The sequence below is a fragment of the Passer domesticus genome, chromosome 2, assembly GCF_036417665.1.
Source record: "Passer domesticus isolate bPasDom1 chromosome 2, bPasDom1.hap1, whole genome shotgun sequence".
In the NCBI taxonomy this organism is placed as follows: Eukaryota; Metazoa; Chordata; class Aves; order Passeriformes; family Passeridae; genus Passer; species Passer domesticus.
Window position 1 is genome coordinate 24,781,694 of NC_087475.1, and position 25,554 is coordinate 24,807,247.

General features: G+C 37.1%; 1 protein-coding gene across 10 annotated transcripts in view; it reads left to right on the plus strand.

The window, feature by feature from the left end:
* MYO16 (myosin XVI) overlaps positions 1–25,554 on the plus strand; it is a 365,514-nt gene that overhangs the window by 282,692 nt on the left and 57,268 nt on the right. For all 10 annotated transcript variants that reach the window (XM_064407780.1, XM_064407778.1, XM_064407774.1 and 7 more), the window contains 2 exons: positions 12,329–12,431; positions 24,797–24,893. In XM_064407780.1, the coding sequence (XP_064263850.1) occupies positions 12,329–12,431; positions 24,797–24,893 (200 nt within the window). The remainder of the gene's footprint in view (positions 1–12,328; positions 12,432–24,796; positions 24,894–25,554) is intronic.

Here is a 25,554-nt window from a genome sequence, read left to right on the forward strand (position 1 = left end):
CTATACTCCCTTCATCCAGAAGCATTTAGTTGCTGACTTTTTTTTTCTCTTTCCTTCTCCTCTCCCTTTTTTCTCCTCTTGAAAGCAGGGAAGCTATAATGTTTTACAATATATAATTTTTGAATTTAATCATGAGTAAGTTAGGGCATTAGTGAGAATGATGTACAGAGCAGATTACAAAGTGATGGGTCATCATCACACTGGCCCTTTCAGCTTTACTGTCTGCAACATCAGTAATCTCATGGAGCACTACATTGATATGTGCCATGACACCTTAAATCTTTGCAAGGAGAGCAAGAGGCAATCTGACTGCTGCTACAAAAGCAGTATTTCATTAAAATAGACATAATGATATCAATTTATATCAAATGGCAGTCTTGCCATTGTGGAGTTTGTTGTTCAGACCTAGAGCTGGAAGTGATATTTCTGATTGAGGGTAATCATTTTTATTTGTCTTTCTTTCAGAATGAAAGTAAAGGTGAGTAAGTGAAATATCTTAAAGTCATCAGTTTTGAGGGCACTTTGAATGCAAATTCATAAAACTGGTAATGACTAACTTCCTGTGAGGAGTGAAGCTCATCCTTGAAGTTTAAAACTGTGATTTTCAAAATGTCTGTGTCCTTGGAAATTCTGGTAACTACTATAGAGTCATAGAATGGTTTGGATTGGAAGGGACCTTAAAGATCATGTTGCTCCAAATGACCTGCCATGGACACCTTCCACTACACAAGGCTGCTCAGAGCCACAACCAACCTGGCCTTGGACACTTCCAGGCATAGGGCATCCACAGCTTCTCTGAGCAACCTGTTCCAGTGCCTTTCCAACAATTTAAGCCTTTAAATTTCAGTTTAAAGCCTTTCTCCCTTGTGCTGTAATTGCCTGCCCTTCTCAAAAGTCCCCCTCTGGCTTTCCTGTAGGCCACCTTTAGGTACTGGGAGGCCACAGTAAGGTCCCTCCAGAGCCTTTTCCTCTCCAGGGTGAACAACCCCAGCTCCCTCAGCCTGTTTCCATAGAAGAGGTGCTCCAGCTCTCTGATTATCTTCATGGCCCTCCTCGGGACTTGCTCCAACAGGTCAATATCCGTCTTGTTCTGAGGACCCCAGAGCTGGACACAGCCAGAAGGGGAATCACAAGGGCGGACTAGAGGGGCAGGATCACCTCCCTTGACCTGCTGGTCACACTTTTTTTTGATGCAGCCAAGGATACTGGACTACAAATGCACATTGCCAGCTCATGTCCAGCCTCTCATCCACCCCGAATACAGCACTTGGATAAAGAAGTGGCATTGGTTAACCCCAGCTGGCAGCTCAATCCCTCGTGGCTACTAGCTCTGTCCTTCCTCAGTGGGGTGGGGGAGACAATTAGGAGAGAAGTCACAAAACTCATTGGTTGAAGTAAATACAGTTGAATAGAGAAACCGATAAATTAAAAATAAGGAACTCATTTTCTACTTTCCATTGGCAGACAGGAAAGTATTTCATCATGAATACTGGTGACTTGGGAAGACAAACACCATCACTCTGGAAGTCCCTTCTTCCTTTATCTACCCTCAGCTTTTATTTGTTGTTTTCCTTTCACCAACCTTTCGGATATGGTAACCCAGTTTAGGATAATTTACAGCACTCAGAATTACTATAAATTACTAATTCCTCATGAAACCTCACTGGTAGAGATTGATTACACTGTAGGAGATTACACTTGTCAGGGAGAATGCTCTGGCATTCTTCCTGACAAGCCTAGAATTGGAGTAAATCACCCTGGGGAATTTCTGAGAAGTAACTAGGTATTTGGGACTGTCTTAAAGGCTGCAGACCATTTCAAATCTACTTGTGCAAGGTGACAGTGTAACAAGAGTTACCGAGCTACTCATATTATGGAAAAACCAAATAGCTCTTCCCATGCAGTCTGACTGTAGATGGACTCTTCTGTTCTGCTCCCTTTGGAGTTGTTTCTTTGTATCCATTTAGGTTGTTAGCCCGATTCTCCCCATTAGACCCTTTCTGATACTTGAGAAATGCACAAGATAACTCCATATGCCTTTGGTGAGTTGCTTAATTAACCTGGACTTAATTTGTAGGGTTTAAAGAATAGTGATCACTTTTAGGATGGGATTCTACTGATTAGTCTTAGGTTTATCCAGTTTTGCAGGTATTTCCCAGAATCAGTGTAGATGCATTCTGTGGCAAGGGAAAGAATTAATGCTCTGTAACATGCTCTTAAAAAATCAGAGAACAACATTTTGGAGTCAAGACAGATGCAGTTTCTGAAGCTATATCATGGCATTATCAGTTCTCTTGCCCACAGAATTAGTCTTGTAGATACAAAGTATCAGTGCTTATGTTACTTTTTGGAGTTTGGACTGTGAGGATGATGAAGCTGCTGGTGTTTCTGGGACTTAGTGAGAGTGCAAAAATGACTGACTATAAGAGAAAGGAGTTTCTCTTTTGACTGGAGTTTTCAGTGGAAGACTAGACACCTGACTTTATTTAGAAGGCATCTAGTTATTATTTTGAAGGCAAAAATAAATATCAGCATTGTTTGCTCAGGCATCTTCAGAAGCTTATAATGCAATTCTCATTTGCTAAAGCAATTACAAATGTGTAAATGTGTGTAAACAATTGAAGTCAGCTGAATTATTCATATCTGTCATGCACTTAACAGTTCTACAAGATTGACAAGAAAAGGGGTCCCTTGAGCAGGAGGATGTAATTAGGTCATTAAGTAGCCAGATACAGGGATATAAAGATGACATGGCCAGTTAAATCTGATGGTTCCTAACTTTCAAATGTTTGATGTGCAATCTGAATAATCTTCCAGCATTATGTATATTACATTTAGTATAGAATGCATAAAACTTAGTGAAGCTTCTTACAGAATCTATTGTTTTGTGCAATAGAGAATGTCCCCGTTTTTAAACTGTTTCAGTGAAAAACTCATAGTATTGTTCTCCCTCCACTGTTAGGTGCATACAACTACATTAATTTCCTCAGGAAACCATAAATCTATTGGGCACACACAAACATAATTCTGGCTGAACTCTTTCAGCAGTTCTTGTGATTTTCTTTTCTTAAACTTCTAGATCTGTGAAATTTTAAAATGGTTATTTAGTTTCTAGATTGAAGTGCCACCCTTGGTACCTCTGCTTTCCACTAGCACTTGACATTTCTTATCCCTCAGATTTAACAAAATGTTTATTAGATCAATAAATAACACTTAGAGTTCTTATAAAAATCTATGCATGTTTTACATCTGTGAATTTTAAGGCTTGTGCTATTTCTAAAAATGGAGAAATGCTGTCACAAGGTGATAAAATACCTACCACAGCACTGGATTTCATCTAAAAGCATGGATTATAAAAATAGATAGAATTATATTTGTACACAAATAAGTATAATGAAAGTTCTTGACCCATATCTCCCAAACTGACTGAGTTCAATGTGCCTATAACAAGCAGCTAATAACTTTATTTCAGAACCTTAAGGTTCCAACAAAAATCTTTATTGAGTACTTTATAATTTGCTGACATCACATAATGACAAAGATAATGAACATAGATTTATGTGTGGTAGTAAGAAATTCAGTTAAATGCCTGCCATAGAAATAAACCCTTTAAAATATTATCAAGCACTAATATTTTCCCTAATCTTTATACATTGAAACTCTTCTAAGGAAATGCTTGTTAGAATTACTGACCTCTTAAATTAATACAGAATATATTTAAAATAAGTATTTTAAAGAAGTAAGTATGTAACACTTTAGTTTATGCCAGTGGCACTGTGCAGGAGCTTTGAATTATCACATTAAGGTGCAAATTGTCAAATAGATTAATTTTATTGTACAATTTTAAAATAATTCGTAGTTATTTATTCCTTAATTAAATATGTCTATGTGATTTCACTGTTTAGAAAAATATTAGTTGATTTTGAGTGCTGCTTTTTTATGGTCATAGGACTTGTATAGGTCATAGGACTTGTATAGATGCAGTCCAGCTGCCTCACACTCAAAAACAACTGTGACCCTCCTGCTGTTTCTTCTTTACGTAGCTATGCAGCTGTTAAATTCTTTCCACTCTACTCAGCTATTCACCCTTTTTGTCCTTATCCATATCTTGATATTCTTTACAACCATTTAATCCTCAGCAGGAGAACCTGGAATGACACTTCCTCAAGCTAGATTTCCTAGACAGGCTGAATAATAATATGCAGTTTATACTGGTGATATCTGAGAGCAAACACGAAATCCTATGCAAGCATACACGTAAAATCCTTTTATGCATCTTAATCACTGGGTCTTACTTTGCTTTCTTGCTTAGGCCAATGTGGCATTAATTTAACATCATCTGTATTAATTTAAATCCAGCTGTATTGCACTCTTAATGAGAGCAGAATCTGGTCCACTCTTGGCACATGACCTTAGTATATCTTGAAAAACGATGCTTTTATATGGTTTGTCTAACCATTATACACTCCAGAGCCAGGAGAATCCCTGTTACCCAGACTGATAATACTCACAGGTTCAAAGGCACAAGGGAAGCTCCCACAGAAGAGAGCAGAAGTAGAGATGATCTCACAGAGAAACTATTTTGCCATATGGTTTAAAAAGGTCCAAAATTCCTTCCCCATAATCCCAATAAATGTTGTCTCAGCTACTAGTGAGTATTGTGGGAAGGATTTTATATGTTCCCATCCAACTTTGGCTGAGTACTGGTTACACAGGAGAAAAAAACACCAAAAGGAATGAAGAAATAAAGTATTATCTAGGTGGAACAGCAAATCTATTCCTATTTCCCTTTAATAACACAATTTCCATTTGACTCTGGTTTTACTTTCTGCTTCTGCAACATACATCCTTCTCAGTAGATTTCCCAATGAGCTGGGCAGTGCCTTCTTGGCAAACAGTGAGCCACTGAAGAGGCAATGTCACCAGGAGACCAAGCAGGAAAGTTTTACAAGCCCACTTCAGTGTTTCAATTGAAATTTTGATTTTGATGCCCTATTATCACATGGCTGTGTCTGCAGAGAAAGGAAAGGAGCTTCACTGGGCACCAGTCCTACAACACCTTTGTGTTAAACAGAATCAAATTAGCAGGCTAACAAAGAAATTTAAATTTATAATGTAGCCCATGTATTCTGTGTACAGTGAAGCATTTTATGGCCCCTTGTGCATGTTGGTGGGATGCTCAAGCATGGAGAGGTGGTTAGCTGTGGGAAAGACCTACCTAGCAAGAGCTAAAGGTAAACATTTGCTGAGGTAGAGTCAGATGAATATGTTTGTAGATGTAATAGAGCTGTTTGTTTGCTCAGTGCTAGCATGTTTCTGAGACAATGGGTGATTTTTGCCAGTTTTAAAAGTAAATATGTTTTACGTTGCTTTGTCAAGATGAAATGGGAATGTCAGCTTTAAGTAAGATGGTGCAAAAGTATTGTAAATATTTTGCAAATCTTTAGCAGATGTTGCGAATTCATATTTTGTATTTGCATAGTTGAATCCACTAATCCCAGGAGCTGAACTATAATTTATATTCTACTCACTATTCTGCTGCCACATTGTCTGAGATGGGGAAGCCTCTGCCTAATTACAGGAAGTAGATGAATAAATAATCCAGGACTAAGACACACATATCTTCATTGCTTCTTTTTTGTTCAGAAAGTGAAATTCAGATGTCTAGAAAAGATTAAGGGCTGCAAAGCCTAATGCAAGAAAACACCATAAAACTAAGGAAAAAATAATTCTTCCCATCCATTTTTTATCATCTGACATAAGGCAGTATCTTTAGCTGAGAAATTTCTCTTGCTTTTTATTCAGTTTAAATTAAAACATCCCAAATGTACAATTCTGCAAAGGTGTTTTGATTCAGTGGATTTCATAGTCATGACCCTCTCTCAAAAGTCTGTACTGAGTTCTACATTGGCCCAGTGGCTGACTCACATTTGAGCCACTGTAAGATTTTGTTCTGGGGATTTTCTGAGTATTCTTCTAGTTTTATTTCTTAGTCCTAAATTTTGCTATTTTATCTCAGTTAAATGTCATTTATTGTTACTCTTGAGTATATTTTCTTTTTTCCACAGACACATTAAAGCATGTTTTATATTTCTCTATTACCCCTTGTATAGGAAGTGAATTTTTGATTTTTGATGTAAAAAAAAATCAGTATATTTTACCAGAAAAAAATCCAGAGGCATGTATAGAAAAACTACAATATATAGGTGAAACTACAATAACTTGTCAGTTTGTTGTAAGATCACTTTTAGTATTATTAGTTTTCCAAAATTGCTGTACTTTTATTTTTTTCACTTAATTCTTATTGGTCTGCAGATCTAGTCACTTAAGACTGTGTTTTTTGATATCAATTAAGGTATTAAAAAAATAATATGGTAGGCAGGTACTTTGAAGTTTTGGTTCATTGCCATTGTCCATTCATACTTACTAATTGTTACAGGTACATTGCACTTCATGCTCACATTTACAATATTCTGAATTATTTCTGTAAGTCTATGAAGGAGCCTTGGTGCAAAGTTTTTCATAAAAAGGTGAACCTTATGATATTATACTGAATTTTTGAAGTCCTACAAAAAAAGCCCCAAATGCAGTCTGTCTGATGTAATCTGTTGTTTTCTAAAAGCATCATTTTCTTCTTCACATCCAAAGATTTCTTCTCTCAAAAGTTTTGTGTATGTGCTTTGGTTTTTAATATTCATGCTCTATAATAAGATATTTATGTCATATATATTGTACAGAGATTGAAGGAATCACTTTTTTTTCCTTGGAAACTATAATAATCTATTTCCTCTTTTCTAATTATCTGGAATTTCCTGTGTTCCTCATATTTCAAAAATAATTAGGTTATTCTTTCAAGAAAAAAAAATACAACAGAGGGAAGATGAATGAATGAATATTTATCCTTTATATAAAGATAACATTAATCAAAATTCCATCCTATTTTTCGTTATTCACTGATTTTATAAGTTTTCTACTGAAAAATTTTCAGGCAATCTCTCTTCAGTAGATAGGCTCTCTGGATATTTCAGCTTTCACTTGATAGACTTTTCAAATAAAACCTTCCCTAACTCACTCTTCCCATCCTCCCCAAATCCAAACAAACAAAACTAAAAATCCCGAGTTATAAGCACATAGTGACAAGTTTGGCAAACAAAGTCCATTTCTTTCATGTATTTCAGATATCAACAATTAATGATTGTCAAAGAAAGAGAAAAGGAAGTATAGAAAGGGGAAAAGAAACAATTTACTGAGACAGCACAACGTGCACCTTTATGATAGCAATTTTTGCATTTCTCCTAGCCGAAATATGGGACATAATTTAATTTTGATTTCTGCCTTTTATTCACTACTTTTTGATTAGATCTTATTAAGTCATACCAGTTTACCTTGGCAAACAGGTATATTGTAGTAAGCAAAAAAGAGAAAATTAAGCTACAACATAATGAATTATACTGACAAGTGTCACTCATTTTTCTTTACATATGTTGTGTTTTGATATTTAAAACTTTAAAGTACATAACTTATCACTCTTTTAAAGCAGTTACCTGCCAGCCATATGTAATTTTTATTTTTTAAGCAACAAGACAAACACATGGAAGGCAGTAGTTTCCTTCAGGAATATATGACTTGTGACATTAGAAACTATCCTCTTACTGAGGGTATTGGATTGCAGTCAGTAGCTACCTCTAATTTTATTATTTTGGGTGTTTCTTTCTTAATTAGGCAAGACAGAGACCTGAGAATAAGAGCAGCAAAACAACCAACCAACAAAAGTAGTTCTGTGGCTTCAGTTCAAAGGCATCTTTTATTAAGCTATTGATTTGGATCTGCTTGTTTTTCTGCCCTTTGTACTTGCTGTGTTTTTCCTTTAGCCTCTTCTGTCACGTTGTGCTATTGAAATTGAGTGAGTTGTGTTTATTCCAATGCTTAAAGATTTGCTGTGCATACAGAACTGGGAGTACAGCCCTACAGCCCATTTGTGCACACTCTGTGTAAATCAAATAGCGTGCTGAGCCTTAGAATATTGCTGTGGGTTACTGTGCCATAACCTGAACTGCAGAATATTCTGTCTTGGGGAAAAACAGCCTGCTGGATCTTGTCAGCTGTGCACTTAGGGAGGTGAGGGAGAAAATTATTAGATAACATCCTTATCTGTGAAGACCTGAGAGAACCGTTTTCCCTATTCACAAGCTATTGGCAGCAGTATCTATTCCAAACAAACAAAAAAATTCCCTGATAGAGTACATGATTCAGAAGCAAAGGAAGAGAGGTCAGAGCACATTTCTGCAACACCAGAGAATCCTGGCCAGTCTGTACATGCTCCCAGTGTGAGCCTGTCTAGCCAGAATGTCTTTCTTCTGTTTATGCTTCTGAAAATGACAAGTTAGGACAAGGAGGGTGCTAAAGGAAAAAGCTGGGGAAAATGATTCTCTCACACTGTTGTCATGTGGATGGGTGCTGGGGAGACCCTCCTTCACCCTGATAGTAGTGTTCACTGTCTCAACTTGTAACTAGAAAAGGTTTTTCATTTACTGCCTCATCAACAGTACATTAGTCTTGGCATAGCCAATGGAGTGTTGTTGATTCAAATTAATCCTTTAGATCTCCCTGTTTTGTATTTTATTTTGGAACCCTTAGTGAATGAGTTGCTCTGGCTAGCCATGAAATACTGGGGATTTTTAGCTTCCTGGCTATGAAGGAGATTCACTTTGTCTGATATTAGATGTCTAGGCTGGAGGCAAGAGCATGTTTATACTCAATGGAAAGACATGATGGTCTCACAGTGCACAGTTCATCTGAGCTATTGTAAACATCACCATTACAGTTGGGAATATGACACCAGAATACTCTATTCTGCTGATTCTTAAGAAAGTCTAGGTGAGTGTCTTGTCAGTCCAAGTTTAGCTGAAATGTATTTCACAAGAATAAAAAGACTTTTTTTAGCAAGGTAACATTGAGTATGCTTTCTGGATTCCTTAGGATCCTCTCTATACATTCTGCTTTATCTGCTGGGGGCAAAATGTGTGACCTGTCAGGTGGGAAGAAGCCTGGTACTCAATTGAGTGTGTTCATTCACTTCAGAGTAAACTAAGGCTAGAGTGCTATGGGAAAAATTCTCTGTAAGGGAAAGGTTCAATGACACCCCAGTTTGCATTTCCCCAGAAGCAAGGCCCATTGTTGCAAGTAATTCAAGTTCATTTATAGAAGCCTGCACCATAATTTCAGAATGCTTATTACTAATTTCTGTGATAGAATAAATCCTATAAAAAGAAATAAATTGTTTTGCTCATTCTGAGAATGATTAATTTTAAGATGATATTAAATTATTGCGTCTACATGGAAACACAAGGTCAATCCACAGTAAAAAGTATCTGATACCCAAAAAAATATTTTGCATTTTGATAATAATGTCACACTTGTAAGTTTTTATTTCTTTCTGTATATTTTAGCTCATTGTCAATTTAAAGAAAAAGGTTTTCATTTTTTCACTCATTTAAAACTAGGTGCAGAAGAAATTATGTAAGCTTATGGTTGCACCATCCCTTCTGTCCAGAACAAATCTGGGCTCCCACCAACAGGTATAGTCCTCTTATTCCATTATTTAGGAACTTCCATTAATTCCCTGGCGTTGCCACCGGTATATGCACAGCTGGACTGAGAGCCAAATTGGGGCAGCATCGTTGCTAAAAATAGCTGCAAATTTTGTGTTGTTTTTTATCTTTATACAAAATGAAAGTTTTTGATAACCGATGATAACACAGGACATTTTTTTCATTTTTTCATTTTTTCATTTTGGGTTCTTAGCCAAAGTAGATTTGAACCAGTGATGGGACAAATAAGGAAGACCCTCTGTTAGTTACTCTGCAGGATGAGTAGCTCAATCAGACAAGTAGGCCTAAAGATGAGCTTCCTCTCAGGCACCCAAATGAAGGAATCCCATCTGGACTTCTCCTCTGAGTCCATCTATGGCCACTGGAGAAAGGCACCTCCAGAGGGCAATGTCTTCTCATTTTTTCAAAAGTATCTAGAATGCGTAGGACAAGTCACCCTGTGGAAAATACCTGTCTTCACAGACTGTTTTGAGAACAAGGTGACTAACTCAGGCTAGGAGCACAGCTTTTCAGTGTCTAACATAGGGAAAGTAGATCATCTTCCAAATGTCCTGCTGTATTCACAGAGGAAGTTTATGGCCGTTAAATTTCCATAGCTTCCTCTTTCTGTACTACCATAACCCATTCTCCTTTTGTAAGATAGAGCTTCCTGTAACAGATAGAAGAGGATTGTGAATTGTGATTAGACTTCCAGGATAATGTGGTGGAATTTCAGAGACTTTAAAAGCTGGAGGAAAATGGTGGATCATTTTTGTCTGGTATCCTGTATAATACAGATTTTAAGGAATATTTGGCTATCCTTGAATTCTATCATTTGCATATCTTTAAAGAAAATTTGAGCCAAACATAAAACTTTAACCTTTTAAATTTTAATTTGGCTTTTTTTTCAGGAGAGAAATATGTTTCTTTGGGTTTCTGCTGTAAGGGAGTTTCAGGCTGACCACTTTTGCAGTTACTTCTTCATGCATTGTGAGTCAATGCTTAGTCATGAATCTTCGCTTCAGTCAGCAGTTGCTAAGCTTTCCAGCAGTTGTTTCTCTAACACCTCTGATTTCCCGTGCCTTCTAAGAAAAAAACTGTTGATACAAGTAGGGAAACAAGGTGACCCTGGCCTTAATAGAAACCTGTAAAATAAATGTCCTTGTGACCATGCAGCTAGTGGAATACTGGGAAAGTGCTATCCCCAGTTTTCTAATGCTAATCTGGAGAGTGAGACTAAATACACAATCTGTGGTGAAGGTTTGGACCCTTCTTAATAGCATTCCTCCAAATGGTTCCTGGGCACAACTTGGGAACTGACAGGCTGGTGACAAGTCAAAGGCAGCTTAGACATGGTTCACTCAGTTGGAAGGGGACAGAGCTTAATAGAACAGAACAGATTACATAATATTAAATGCATAAATAAACCATCAGGCTAGAGTTTTGCCAGATGATTTCTATGCCAGAGAATCAGTTCCTCTCACTTTTTGTTTACAAGTGTAGACTTAGCTGTGTGGTCCTCACCAGGACTGCTACCAGACAAGAGAATATTTCCAGACTGCAGGAGCTGAGGTACACAAGGGTCTGTGCAGCTGCATGAAACTAGAAATCTAGGTGAAATTTGCTCCTATAGTAGTTTACTTGCAGATATTGCTCCAAATTTGCCACAGCTTCTGGTACAATTTATGTCCCTGGAGTCATTCCAGCACCGCAGTTTTGCCTGCCACGGTGTGTGAAAGACAACAAGACAGCACAGTTTTATGTTGCAGGAGAGATATAGATGAATTCAGCTGTTAAATAAATAAATAAATAAATAAATAAATGAAATGAAATGTCAGGAAATGTAATTAGCTCACAAATTTCAAAACTTATCAATTGCACTGGGAGTTTAATCAAAAGTGACATGTTTACAAAGTGTATATCCTTTTCAAAGCCTGGGTTTTTTGTAATGAAAAAGCATTCTGCATTACATGCAGTCAGATCTAGACAAAGGAATACATCGAAGAAAGTATAGTAATATTATGTAGTATTGAGATGTATAAAATTCCATTTCTTTAGAAATAAGTTACAATAAATTTAATAAGACCACAGTAAAAATTGAATGTTATATTTTATTGCACTTTGTATTACTTAAGTTTCCTTCCTTGATATTTTTATCCTGATACATCAAAGAGCCCTTATATATCCAGCATTTTCTGTCTTTGAAGGAACATAATGCTATAATCAAGTCTCCTCTTGAATTTCTTTCCAGTAGTGTGAACTGATCTAGTTCCTGGAAGTCTCTTTGCTACATGGCTTTCTTCAAAATGAAAATTTATCTCAGGTTGATGAAAATAATTTTTGTCAATGTCACTTTCTACGAATGGCTCCTTAAGAAGCATAAGTTGTATGACACATACTGAAAACATATTTTCCTCTTTTCAATGACCCAGTTCAGTCCTAATGATCTTGACTGAGTAGACTTTCCATTCCTTTGGCTTTGATTTTCAGTGAGGCATCCAAAGAACAGACAGGAAGCAAATTTGGGTTTTAGGCATCACTTGTTATTAACCAAGGTCATGTCTAACAATATACAAGATTTCGAGTGATTTGCCTTCTTGTTTTTTTCATCCTGATCAGAATCCCAAGCTCCCAGATTGGATATCAAAGATTTGAGAGCCAAAGGAAAACCGACATTTTCTACAAAGACATCAATCAGACCAACACTACAGTAACTCTGCCTCTGCTGATTTTTCTAGGTACAAAGATTTGGCTGATACAGCAGCAGGAGAGAAGAAGAAGTTGAGTGCCAAGGAGAGATGTCGTCTTGTTCTTCAGCAGTGTAAATTACAAGGCTGGCAGGTTTGTGATCTACAAAGCAATTAAAATATCATTCTTTAAACAAGCTAGCTGAGTCATTTCCATTGGTGGCAAGCCACCACATCCTTTGCAGTGGTGTATTTTTTTGCCATTTAATATATGCTTAGATAAATTATCAAACTGATTTTCAGAGTTTTATGAGTAGCTGTGATCATTGTGTCAAAAAAAAAAAATCAGTGTATTCTTGTGGGAAGAAAAATATTCAATTAACCATGCACACTATGTAAATTTTTGTCAAGATATTTGAAGGTATTTGTATATACATTTTAGTGGTTGAATGGTTCCTAAGTAATCTTACATATTTTATTTCTTTAAATCCTATGCTAAATGCTCTACTGTCATAGCAGGGCAGACTAAAAACAGCTAATCAGGATTTCCCAGGTAGTCAGTGCATTTGTAGGTGCCAGCATGCTGATCCACAGATCCACCAGAGAACCTGAGGTTGCCATACATCAAGTGAAGTTAAAAAAATAAAAGTACCAAACTCTAAACAGGAAACTATCAACTCCCTATCCTGTCTCCTTATCTTATTTATATCATATAATACTCAACAGTATGAAGACTGCAAGGTGGATGTCCCCATTTGTCCAGAGTACACAGTTATGTGCTTTGGATAGATTTGTAGTTGAGTAGGACTGATTTCTTTAATATGTGCATTTTGAAAGAAAAACATGTTCCTTTGCATAGTATAGAAGATATTGAATAAAAATGAAGCTTTCTGTGGCTTCACATACAGATCATTCCTGCAGGCAGTGTAAGCTTCAGATTCAGGCCTTTTTTCATCTTAACAGGACTGAAATATGGCACACAAGAGAGCATCCAGACCAATTTCAGGGGCAGCTGTGAAGTTAAGGGATTGGATAGTGGTTAGGGCACTCCTACAGGCTTTTTCAGTTTCAAGGATGAGGTCTTCCAATTAATGTATGGCCTCTGAGTATTAAGATGCCCAGAAAAGTTTCTGCAAGCTGTTTATAAAGGCGAAGGACTAAGTCAGAATGTGTGCTGTGGATATTTCTCAGTGGCCCAGATACCTCAGTAACAACAGGAACAAAAATAGGCCTCCACTAGACTGGGAGCACACATGCATGATCACCTGCACTTAGACATATAAGAAAATTTTTCTTTAAACAAAATACTGTTTAAAGCATCAGTTTAGTCACCAAGCAAAGCAGAGGGCACATACAGCCACCCTCTCTCTCAACAGAAAAGACCAAAAGACTGAAAAAGATAACAATATTAAACTCAACTTGCTTTTCCTACCCAGCTTTTGTAAGTTTGCTTCTGCATCATTGCCACAAGGTTCTCTATTAAAAAAACTCCAATCATTAACAACTGGAAACTGTACCTTCACTTACAAGTACCTGGAGATGAGAGCACCCCTCATGTTTAGAGCTTACAAGCTTGACATTGGACAAAAGCTATGTAACAGTAATTGCATAGTGTGTGTTCCAGTCACAAAACACAGAGCAGGATGCCTATCAAGTTTATTTCCCCAGAGAAGAACCATTGTTACAGGACAGGAAAAAAACAGTTGGTCATCAGTAAAAGCCTAGTGCTCAAGACAAGTGATTCTGTAGTGATGGGCATTTGAAAACGAGACTGAAACCTAGGAAGACAAAAATTTTAAAAGGAAATCGTAAAACAGAATCCTTCCATCATGCAGAGGACTGAAGCCTGTAATGTCAAACAGATTTCAGAAGTTCTGACTCCAGAATCTCATTAACTCCAGGAGAAGTCAGGTGTGCAAAACTACAGCAGTGCATAATGCATTATCACTCAGACCAGAAAGCTCAAAACTCTTCAGAGACACTGATAAGTTAAATGGAATAGGAGGGTTTGTGGGTGAGAGTTCTACCATTGTCATTCAGTGACTAAGAAGCACATGGCAACAGACTAAACTGCAAGGAACAAGGTTTGAATAAGTAAGTGACCTTCTCCATACACCTTTTTCAAGCCACAGAGAGGTATAAAAAGAAATGGAAAGATGAAAAGTGTAGAAGGAAGTTTAAAAAGAAAATTCACTCCAAGTACAATTTCTTAAATGTCCAGTGGTACCAGCTTGGTACCAACCTATTTTGTATAGGTGATGCAAAGCCACATACATACCCAACTATCAGCAGTAGTGACTAATATCTGTGTCACATAATCTCTCTCTCAATTATCTTTTTGATTCATTTCACTAATCATGAAAGTTGAACTTCAAATAACAATCTAAATGAAGAAGCTTACACAATCTGGATTTGTCATGGGTACTCTCCTCTATGCTTTTACAGCAGAGCACTCTGAAAAAAGGAAAATATTTAAAAGGTAGAAAGAGGGAGGAGGAAAGGAAAGAAAAAAAGGAATTAGGAAGCAAGGATGATGTCAGCCAGCAAAGTCAGAGGAAAGGAGTCATCTGTAGTGCACTACTAAAAATCATCCAAAAAGCAGGGGGTTACACATATAACCAGTTTATTCAGCCACTGTTGCCAGCAGTAACTACTTCGAATGAGTCACTGCTGGAACTGAAAATCTATTTGTTGCAGGAGTTCATGAATAAATCAAAAATTGTCTTCCCTAAAATGTTACATGCACTTCCCTGAAGAGCTGATGCAAATTCAGGTAAAAAAATGAACGAAAAAGATAGCTAAAATACCCTCATCAAAGATGACGATATTTAGGAGAAAGCAACACAGATCTGAAATCAAACTCCAGCTTATATGTCATCATCAGAAGATGAAGTTGCCTAATAAGCTCAAGAGCAGAGGGAGAAAAATAAAGATCTGGACTTTTTAGCTGAGTGAATCTGGATGATACTTTAACCTTTCTTCTGATAATGTACCTCACCATCCCATTTTGAGAAAGATGATATTAACCTGGGGGGAAAAAGTGTTCTAAATTAAAATCCCTGAAAATGAGTAGAGAAAATGGTATATTTGTAAATTTTTTTCCTGCTTGACAATTTTTCTGTTCCTCCTTACATAAGCTGTGTTTGAAGAGCGTTTTATTAACACACAAAGCAACAAAGCTCAGACCCTACTCACAGAATATGTTCTTTCTTCTCTCGTAAATACTGCAGTCTGTTTTGAAATAGACAAAAAGTGCAGAAGATCCAATACTAAGGTCCAATTTTGGTTTATTTTCTACTGTTCAACAGAGCATAAGAGCAAACACTATTACCTGGCCAATATCTTGTGCTTGATTCACCAGTTTACATGTTAGAAGCAAGTATTTATTATCATAGAATAACTAAGGCTGGAAAGGATCTCCAAGATCACCGAGTTCAACCTTTGACGGAACACCACCACATCAATTAGACCATAGCACCAAGTGGCATGTGAAATTGTTCCTTGAACACTGCTAGGGATGGTGACTGCCACATCTCCCTAAGCAACCTGTTCCAATACTTCATCACCCTTACAGTGAACAATATTCTTCCTAATATTCAATCTGAATGTCCTCTATCACAGCCTGAGGCCATTTCCTCTTGTCCTCTCACTAGTTGTCTTGGGGAGAGGCAGATCCTCACCTTCCTACAACCTCCTGTCATTGTAGCTGTAGAGTGATAAGGTCCTCCCCGAGCCTCCTTTTTTTCAGGCTAAACAATGAAAGCTCCCTCATCTGCTCCTCACAGGAGCACTCCATATCCTTCACCAGCTCCATTGCCCTTCTCTGGACGTGCTCCAGAACCTCAATTTCTCTGTTGGAGTCAGGGTCCCGGAACTGGACACAGAATTTGAGATATGGCTTTACCAGTGCTCAGTAGGGGACAATCACTTCGCTGGCCTTGCTGGCCACAGTATTCCTCATACAGGCCAGGCTGCCATTGGCCTTCTTGGCCATCTGGGCACTGCTGGCTCATGTTCAGCCAGTTGTCAGCCAGTATCCCCAGGCCCTTTTCTGCTGGGCCACTCTCCAGCCATTCTGACCCAAGCCTGAAAGGCTGTCTGGGGTTTTTGTGGACAAAGTGTGGCCTGACACTTAGCTTTATTGAATGTCATACCATTCATCTTGGCCCATTGAACCATCCTGTCCAGATCCCTTTGCAGAGCCTTCCAGCCTCCTAGCAGATCAACACTCCAACCCACTTCGGTGTCGTCTGCAAACTTACTGGGGGTAACTCAATCCAAACCATTAATAAAGATGTTAAACAGGACTGGTTCCAATACTGAGCCTTGGAGAACCCCCCTAGTGACTGGCCACCAACTGGATGTGGAACCAGCCACATTCACCACCACACTTTTGACCCAGCCATCCAGCCAGATTTTAACCCAACAAAATGTTCACCTCTCCAAGCCATGACCTGACAGCTTTCCCGGGAGAATGGAATTAGTATCAAAGATTCTGATCTTTGATACTGATTCAGTATCAAAGGTTTTACTGAAGTCCAGGTAGACAAACAGCATTTCCCTCATCCACTAGACAGGTCACCTGGTCATGAGAGGAGATAAAGTTGGTCAGGCAGGACCTGCCTTTTCTAAATCCCTGCTGGCTGCTTATCCCCTGATTGTCCTGTAACTGCTGCGTGGTGACACTCAAGATGGTCAGTTCCATAATCTTCATTGGCACTGAGCCCAGGCTGACAGGCCTGTAGTTTCCCAAATCATCCTTCAGGCCCTTCTTGCAGATGGGCATCACACTGGCCAAGCTCCCATTGTCTGGGACCTCTCTGTTTAGCCAGGACTTACGATAAATGATGGAGAACACCTTAGCAAACTTTTCCACCAGCTCCTTCAGTACCCCCAGATGGACCACATCCAGTGCCCTCTGAGTGTCTGAGGGGGACAATAGGTCACTAACTACTTTTTCTTGGGTTACAAGGAGCCTGTTCTGTTCCCTGGCCCTGTCCACCAGCTCAGGAGGCTGATTGCCTTGAAAATACCTAGTTTTTCTGCTGAAGACTGAGGCAAGAAGGGCATTAAATACCTCTGTATTTTCTTCTTTGCATCCAAAAAAGAATGGAGATTTTCCGTGGGCCTGTTTTTTTGTTAATGTATTTATAAAAACAATTTTTACTATATTTCCCAGTGTGGCCAGATTGAGTTCCAGCTGAGTTTTTACCTTTCTAAACCTTTTTTTATTTGACCTAGTGACATCCTTGTGCTCTTCCTAAGTTGCCTGGCCCTCCCAAAGGTTGTAAACTCTCTTTTTTCCCCTGAGTTCCAGCAAAAGCTCCCTATACAGCCAGGCTGGTCTTCTTCCCTGCCGACTTGTCTTTCGTCACGTAGGGACAGAAGTGTTGATAGCTTTATGAAATGTTGCTGTTCCTTGGGTAAACTGAGCTGGAGATAACTAAACTAGGACAATAAAATAGTGGTTTCATTGAAGCTGACATACCATACAGTTTCAGTCATGCACTTAAGTACTGGAATTATGAAAATGCAGAGCTACCAATGAAAGGCAATTTTTGCATCTTGACTCTATGTGTAGTCTTGATAAGGTATTTTTTCAGCTTTAATATATACTTGATCACTACAAGCTTAGCTACTTGCTGTGATTTTTTAGCACATCTGATATAAGAGAAAATTAGATTGCTAAATCAAAACAAACCATTTCTGCTCCAGACAAAGTAATAGACTTGTTTAGCCCCTGGAGAAGTCAGTGAGGTGATATTTAGTAACTTTAAATTGAGAAGAAGTATTGGCTGGTCCATGTAAAGCAGAATAATCTCCCATCCCCCCCAAATATGTGAAGGTCTTTATATTAGGAAATCCGCATTTTCAGTGCTGTGTTCATTTATTGTAACACAGTGATGCATTAGCTAAGCAAAACCTACCGTCCCAATGGCATGACTTAATTTGCAAACATTATCATGCTTTGGGAGAAGTATGGGCACAAACAGTCCTTGGCTCTTTTTACTGACATAAGGAAACTTTCATTTGTTTGGATTATCATTCCTCACACTTTTAAGCTTGCAAATATAAATTCAATAAAAAAGAGTTAGCTATTAGCTCATAGCTTACTGAGCTTTCTCATCAAAACTTGTAGCTCTACATTTTGTTTATCTAAGGTCAGTAGTCTGCAATTAACCCTTCCGAGTTACTTCAGATGGAGCTTGCTGAAATGCAAACTACTAGTACCAAAGCAGAAGAAAAAGAAAACATCAATTTAATTTGCTTTTACTATAAAGTGCATCTGTTAAATAAAAGCACTGCAAAGGTCAGACTTCACTGAAACTGAATATTTTAGCCTTTGACTGCTAGAAATACTTATCTGGTTAAAAGATAGCAATCCTTAAAAACTTATAATAAAAGCTTTGTCTTAGTTTATCTTTCCAATATTTAGCCTGGTTCCTGTAACCCACAATGATTCCTTCTTATCAGTAACTTTGAAATCTGAACACAAGAGACCACTAAGTCTTAAGTTTCAAATGGGATGATCCAAAGACTCACCAGGTATGAAATAAGCAGTACAGGAGAGCAAGTTGGAATGTTTTAATGACACTCCAAATGAGGTAATTGCTTGAGACAGATGCTGTGCTAGTGCCAGTTCACACTTTCACAACTACAAACATTGCTGAAGCTGTTTCAGGAGCCAGCAGTGTTTGTGGAGAAATTATCTTTGCCCGTGAGGAGCTGTATCATCAAACTTTCAGTCATGAATATTAAAACAGAGAATAAGTCCTCAATATAGAGAAATTCCAAAGTCCATTTAGAGGTTTTAAATTTTTCTAACACTTCTAGAACTGCAAAGACAAAACAAAGTTTGATCCACAGTTCTTACCAGTCAGAGAAAAAAATAATATTTTCTTACTGTTCTATGGATGTTCCATTTATTGGACTTGATAGAGCTGTCCTTAAGTATTTTTAAATTTCAGTGTACCAGTATATAATACTATGGCCCTTTTTTGGAAAAATACATATTTATGATTAAATAGTAGAATGTAGAACATAAGCGGCATATGATTAAATCAGAGGAGTGAGCAGAAGTGTATGAAATCATACATATGTCAATTTTATGCTTAGTTCAGAGAATCTTTTAAATTATTTTTTGAAGAGAACTGTTTATTTTGGCTTAAAATTAAAGTGGTCATGCTACATGAATTGCTTTGTAGCTGATATGCTGAAGTACTGGAGTACTTTGCAAGCAATCTAATATATAAGGGATTCTTAGCTTTTTTTTTCTGCTCAAGTAGGAAAAATTTAGATCTCATAAATTGTATGACAGTTCCTTCATTTGTTATTTGGTAATTTTAACTGAAGTCAATTTCCTGTTTGTTTTGAATATCTTACTTTAAAAGTCAGTTTTCTTTTAGTCAATTAAAAAACAAAATTCTGGGAGCAGGGGATGGGAGGGGAGGGTGTGGGGTCATACTAACAAAAATTATTAAAACATAAACATCTATTTTTCCCTCATACTTTGGATTTAATCAGTAAAGTGATTTTGTCCCATTATATTTTTGTTTCATCTTGTCACTCCATTATATATTGGAAATAATTTGCTAGTTGCAGAAACCACCAGAGAGTGACTTTCTGCCTCACCAGTACAACCAAAAGACTGGCCTGGGCCACACACTGCCCACAAATTTACTCAGTGACTTTGTGCTACACTAGACAAACCCATGATTCCCTTCAGTCAGAGAATAGGACAGATGGTTGACTTTGACCTCAAAATGCTCACAAGTTCTCACTCTTTTAAGAAAAAGCTCTAGTTTATATTTCTTTGAAAAATATTTTTCCCCTGTGGAATATATTCTTCCCTCCGTTTATCCATCTTTCAGGTCTTGCTTAGGATTACTAGTCTTGCTAACTCAATTTTCTTTATATCTTTTGCATCTCAGATCTGGATTTTGTCTTCCTCTTCCTCTCTCCCCTCCCACCTCTCCCAGTTTTTGACACTTTTTGACACTTTTCTAGATACTTTGCGTCATATTTGGTCCCAGTCTTCATCCTGTATTTGTCTGTGATTAGTTTTCCAGTCTCCTGCCTTAGGGTTTCCTCTTTGTGCCACTGCTCTCCCTGTCACCTGTAGCCTGTATTTCTCATTCATGCCAAGAGACCCTTTCCTATTGTTTCTTCTGAGTTGTGAATGAGTGATTTGGCTCAGGTTAGGAGTGAGATCATAGAGCAGGCCTGGGGAGGAGGTGGGGAGGAGGATATACCACCACATTTGGGTGCTGAGTCTGTTTCTAGAATTCTGAAAACTGGAATGATAGGTCTGGTAAATACCAAGATCCCATGGGATAAAACTGAGGTAGAGCTTCCCCTACTGAGTGTTTCTTACATGCATCTCACATTTCCTAATCACTTCCTTTCCTTTTCTGTAAGGCAGTTCTTCATGTTGCCTCACAAGTATGAGGAGCTGTGAGGTTTGTACAGTTTAGGGAAAAAGAGTGACCATTATTCTGCCCTTTCCCAGAGACCTGAATGATATTTTTTGTCTCTAAACTCCAGCTCCTGACAAGAACGTATATAAATGTTTGATGTCACTAGCTTGAATACCAGACTACTCACATACTTTATATTAAGGCCATAAATAAAGTATACTAAAATGTAGGTTTATTCAGTATGTACCACAGTGCATTGTTACTAGTTTATGAAGAAGAACTATTAAAATGTATGAAGCAAAGCAGAGAGGGTAAACCTTTTAAAATAAAATTTCAGTCCTTAAAAATCAGTGCCCTGTGTTTGTCATTATAATACCTTTGTAGACATGTACACTGCAAGAAGACACATTTTACAATAGTATTAAGGCTTTTTTCTAAATTTCATTAATGCTCTGTGAAAATGTGTGTCATTGTGTAAAATATCATTAGACTATAGTTCTCTGTCTTTTGTAGGTAGCTATTTTGAACGTACTGCCAGAAACACATAGCACTCCCACAAATTGCCTTTTTTAAACTAAAGAACAGCTTTACAGATTCCCTTGACACCTATTAAGTATGAGCTAATACTGCCTCCATGCCACCTACACACAATCTCAGCATCCATTCCATAGTTTTGAATGTCTGTACTTCTACATCCTACACCTTTTCTATAAAATTAAAAAATAAGAAATTAAAAATTGAAAATAAATAAATAAAAAGAAGAAGAAAGAAAAAGAACAGCTCCCTCCCAAAAAAACCAGCTGACCTATAGCAGCAATTGAAGCTTTGGTAGTCATCAACAACAATTTTACTTAGTCTTCAAAAAATGTGTCATTTTGAAAAATAACATTTTAAACTTTAACTCTTTCCTAATTAAAATAACTATGATTGTAATTCACAGATGGTTTACTTTTACAGGAGTCGGAATGACATCAAAATTTCAGACTCAGATGAGACCACTTTGTAGTCCAGGAAAAATATTGAAGAATGTTTTAGTGAAAGAACATTTGAACCTCTTTTCTCCTAGGCAAGCAGGAAACATTTTGTGGTTAAAGAAGAGAGCAGAATGAAGACAGGTGGCAACCTCAAAAACTGTTTTGATATGTGACATGTGAAATTCCAACATTTTCCAGCATTTTTGCTTTCACTGAACACCAGAACTGTAAAGAGGGCAGTGAGACTATCTTGTTCTCTTGGTTAGCCTTAGAGGCTCTCAGATTTAATTCAAAGACTAAGCAACAGAGATTTCTATCTGTACTAACATAATCAAACATGTAATAGTAGTTTCTACTATACATTCTGTCTAGAGCTCTGCTCTCTGTAGACCTGTCATACGATGTAAAAATCTATAAATAGCTTTTATCTGAATGTAAAAGTGGATTTGTATTGACATTTTGTATTTCTTCATTCACTTAAAAATTGTAGCAGGCTCCTACTAATGAAGTTCATAGCATAAGTGATGCCACAATAACTCCATTTATATTGTTCCTGGGGTGTAGGATGAAAGAAAAGAGCAATAAGGCTTTGCATGTCCCCTAGATAGCTTTGTGACTGCAGTGTCAGACACTTGTAGCTAAACCAACATAAGCTTCAGCAATTGTCTTGACTGTGATTTTGTGACTGCACGCTGCACAATAAATTGCAACTCATTTAGTTAATTGAAATATAGCCTAAATGTGACCAACCATTGTGTCAATAATGAGACTAACTGAGAATGGGGTTGTTAATTTTGCCATGGGCACTACTAGAGCTTTTTTAAGCTTAATAAGCTCTTAATTAGACCTTTTTTAAGGTTTGAAAGTGTAACTTTTCATCCCCTTTTCTACTGTCAGAGTGTCAGTATTGCTGTAGGAAGGGGAGAAACCAGAACTCTGAGTAATTAAGGGCAAAGGACAGAAATAAGGAAAAATTGGATGACTTGGCATGGGCCTGAGACAGGAGGAAAAAAAATGTGTGATGTTGAGGATTTTTGGAAAGGAAAGGTGGAGTATAAAGGGAAAATTTAATCAAAGTAGAGGAATATAATTTTATTAAGTATTTTTCTCAGGTTTTTTTTTGAGAGCTGCTTAGATGGAATGGTAATTATAAAAACCACATGATAATTTAATTACAGTTAACTATATGAATAATAATTCAGTTATTTTTTTACAGAGAATTCTGTATTTAAGGCAATGTAAGCAAGACAATGAAGATATTAGTAGCCAAAACTAGTAATAATGCAGGTTCAGAATGTGGTTTGTCAAGATGTTTTGGAAAAAAAAAACTGTTCAATGAGCAAAGGGTTAAGATAACCAGGTGAATAGAGAATTTTGAAAGCTGAGAAAGAAAAGTAAAAAAAATTGTTGCAAATCATCATTCAGGAAAATGAAGATGAGAGTATGGCCCTAAAAGCAGCGTGTGAATGCATAACTGGATCTCAGGAAGATTGCCTCAGAATAACCACCACACACAAAAAAAAAAGCCTATTCCCTATTTCTGACTTTCTACAATGGCGAGACAAGTAAAACGTCATTTTTGTCACCTACTTTCACACACTTTGCAATAATTCAAAAGGGGACTTTTTCTAGGGAAAAGAGAGACTAATGGAAAAAAAAAATTAGAATGCATTTTAGTTTTTCCATTTGACTGCATCTGATTTTAATTAAAAGACTAACAACTGCATCATCATTGTTAGCTCAAACTTCAGGATTACAGACTTTTTAAAACATTTGATTCAAATCAGTTTCTCTCTACAGTAGAGAGAAGTGGAGCCAAGGGACAAAAATTTGCCACAATCATTTCTGAATTTATTTAATGGAGTTTAGCCGTGAAATCTATATCCTGCTTTCTGTCATCCAACCCTACAGGGATGTACATCTAACAGTGTTTGAATTAAAAACAATTTGGAAGGGTGTGCAATTAACCCTCCAGATACCTGTGTTCCAGATCTAAAGTAAAAAACACTAGTGGAGCAGGATGGTTCAGCAAGAAGAGGGTGAGCTTGTAAGATGGAGACAAACAACGCTTGGAATGAATTTCTGCAATTTTAGCCAGACTTGTATGAATTAATCAGTAGGCCTATTAGCCATAAAAAAAATTATAGTTAGGCAAAAGCTAGAATATTCCAAGGTAGCTCAGTTTTCTGGCATGGCTCCTTTTATTTCTATGAAGTGAAGAAAGTTTCTTCTACAAAATTCCTGAGAAAAAGTATTGGTTTATTGATTGGGGTTTTTTCCCAGTTACTTTCTGGTTTTAGAGTTGCTACATTGTGTGTGGTTTCTGAAGTCTATTAGAAAGGAATGCTTTTGAAGATGATACGAAGAATTTTATAGGACTGTTTCAGTTTGTTCAGAAGGTATCAGAAGAAAGGTGATTTCTTTTGGTCTAACTAGCTAAATTTGCCTCTAAACGAGTGAGAACATCTAATGATTGTTACTTCAAGAAGTAGATGATTAAACGAAGTTACTACGCAACTCCAGAATCAATAATTAGGAGATTCTTTTTCACAAATGAATCCCTCTGTCTCTGATCCTGAAAGGAGACCCAAAGCACAGCTTCAGTAAGCAAGGCTGGGAACTAGGATTCATACCTTTACTGGATATTAGGAATCATTGTCCCTGTTGACAGTGAGTTTCTCCCATCCTCCAGCTTAAGTTCTTCACTAGCTATCTCACCGTTTTCTGTTCTGCATGGGTTTGTCTTGTCACCTTTCCCCATGCACACACCCTTCTGCTTTATAAGAACTAAACCTTATTTTCAATTATGTTGTCTAACACATTTGATTCAGAATGCTTTTTCCCCCAACTTGTATTTAACTTGAAGTTTGTACTATTTGTTCTGGATATTTTTGGAACTGAAGTGGAACTATGTGTCTGACAGCTTGTTCATCCTTTACAAATACATCTTTTATTCAACCAAGTGATCATGCAGACAACTGCATTTCTTTCACAGAATTGACATTGTACTGTTCCTAAATTGCAGATATTATTTCAACCCTTTGCTGGATTGTTAACGTGCAATCTCTATTTGCCTGTCATTGTTTTGGCCTTATCTGTTGATGATTTCTCTGCTGTTTGTATTCTAGATAGGAGTTCGAAAAGTGTTTCTTAAGTACTGGCAAGCTGACCATCTCAACGATTTGTGCCTTCAGCTTCAGAAGAAAATTATAACCTGCCAAAAAGGTAATAGTTACAGAACAAGTATTCCTGAGCTGTTGCTTTGAATATGGAGCAAAATACTGCATAGCAAAGAGATTTTCTCCACCTTGAGGAGTTGCTGTGTTTTATACATTTCCCTACAGGTGTACACAGATTTTTGAGATGATAGCTTTACATTTTCTGTCGGTCAAAAATAATTTTATGACTAAGTCTTGAATGTAATTAAAACTTAGAGGATCTTGAATATTTTCTTTTTAGAGTAAGTTCAGTGATTTTTCAAGGCATTAATATAACCTTTACTTTCTTTTTGCATATAAAATATTATAACAGTGATACAAAACTGGAATACTTTCAAATATATCAGCACTAAAAATAAATCTAATAAGTGAGTGTGCTTAGTTGTCCTTATTTTTCCCCTTTTCTTACTACTTTCTTATTTGACTGCTAGTTTTTATGTTTTTGTATTTTATGTTTATTTTTATGTGCATTTTTCCTAAGGCCACTGACATTTTTGGACATATTTTTAAAAGGAGGTACTATCCACTACCTCCTGATTTCCTGTTACTTATGTATCATTTTCTATCAGTCTCAAATAACTGCTGAAAATATGAATATTGCTTTGCTTGAAGAAGTTTCCTTCACACTATTCATTACTTACCTAATTGTCTGATGTCTGCAACAATTC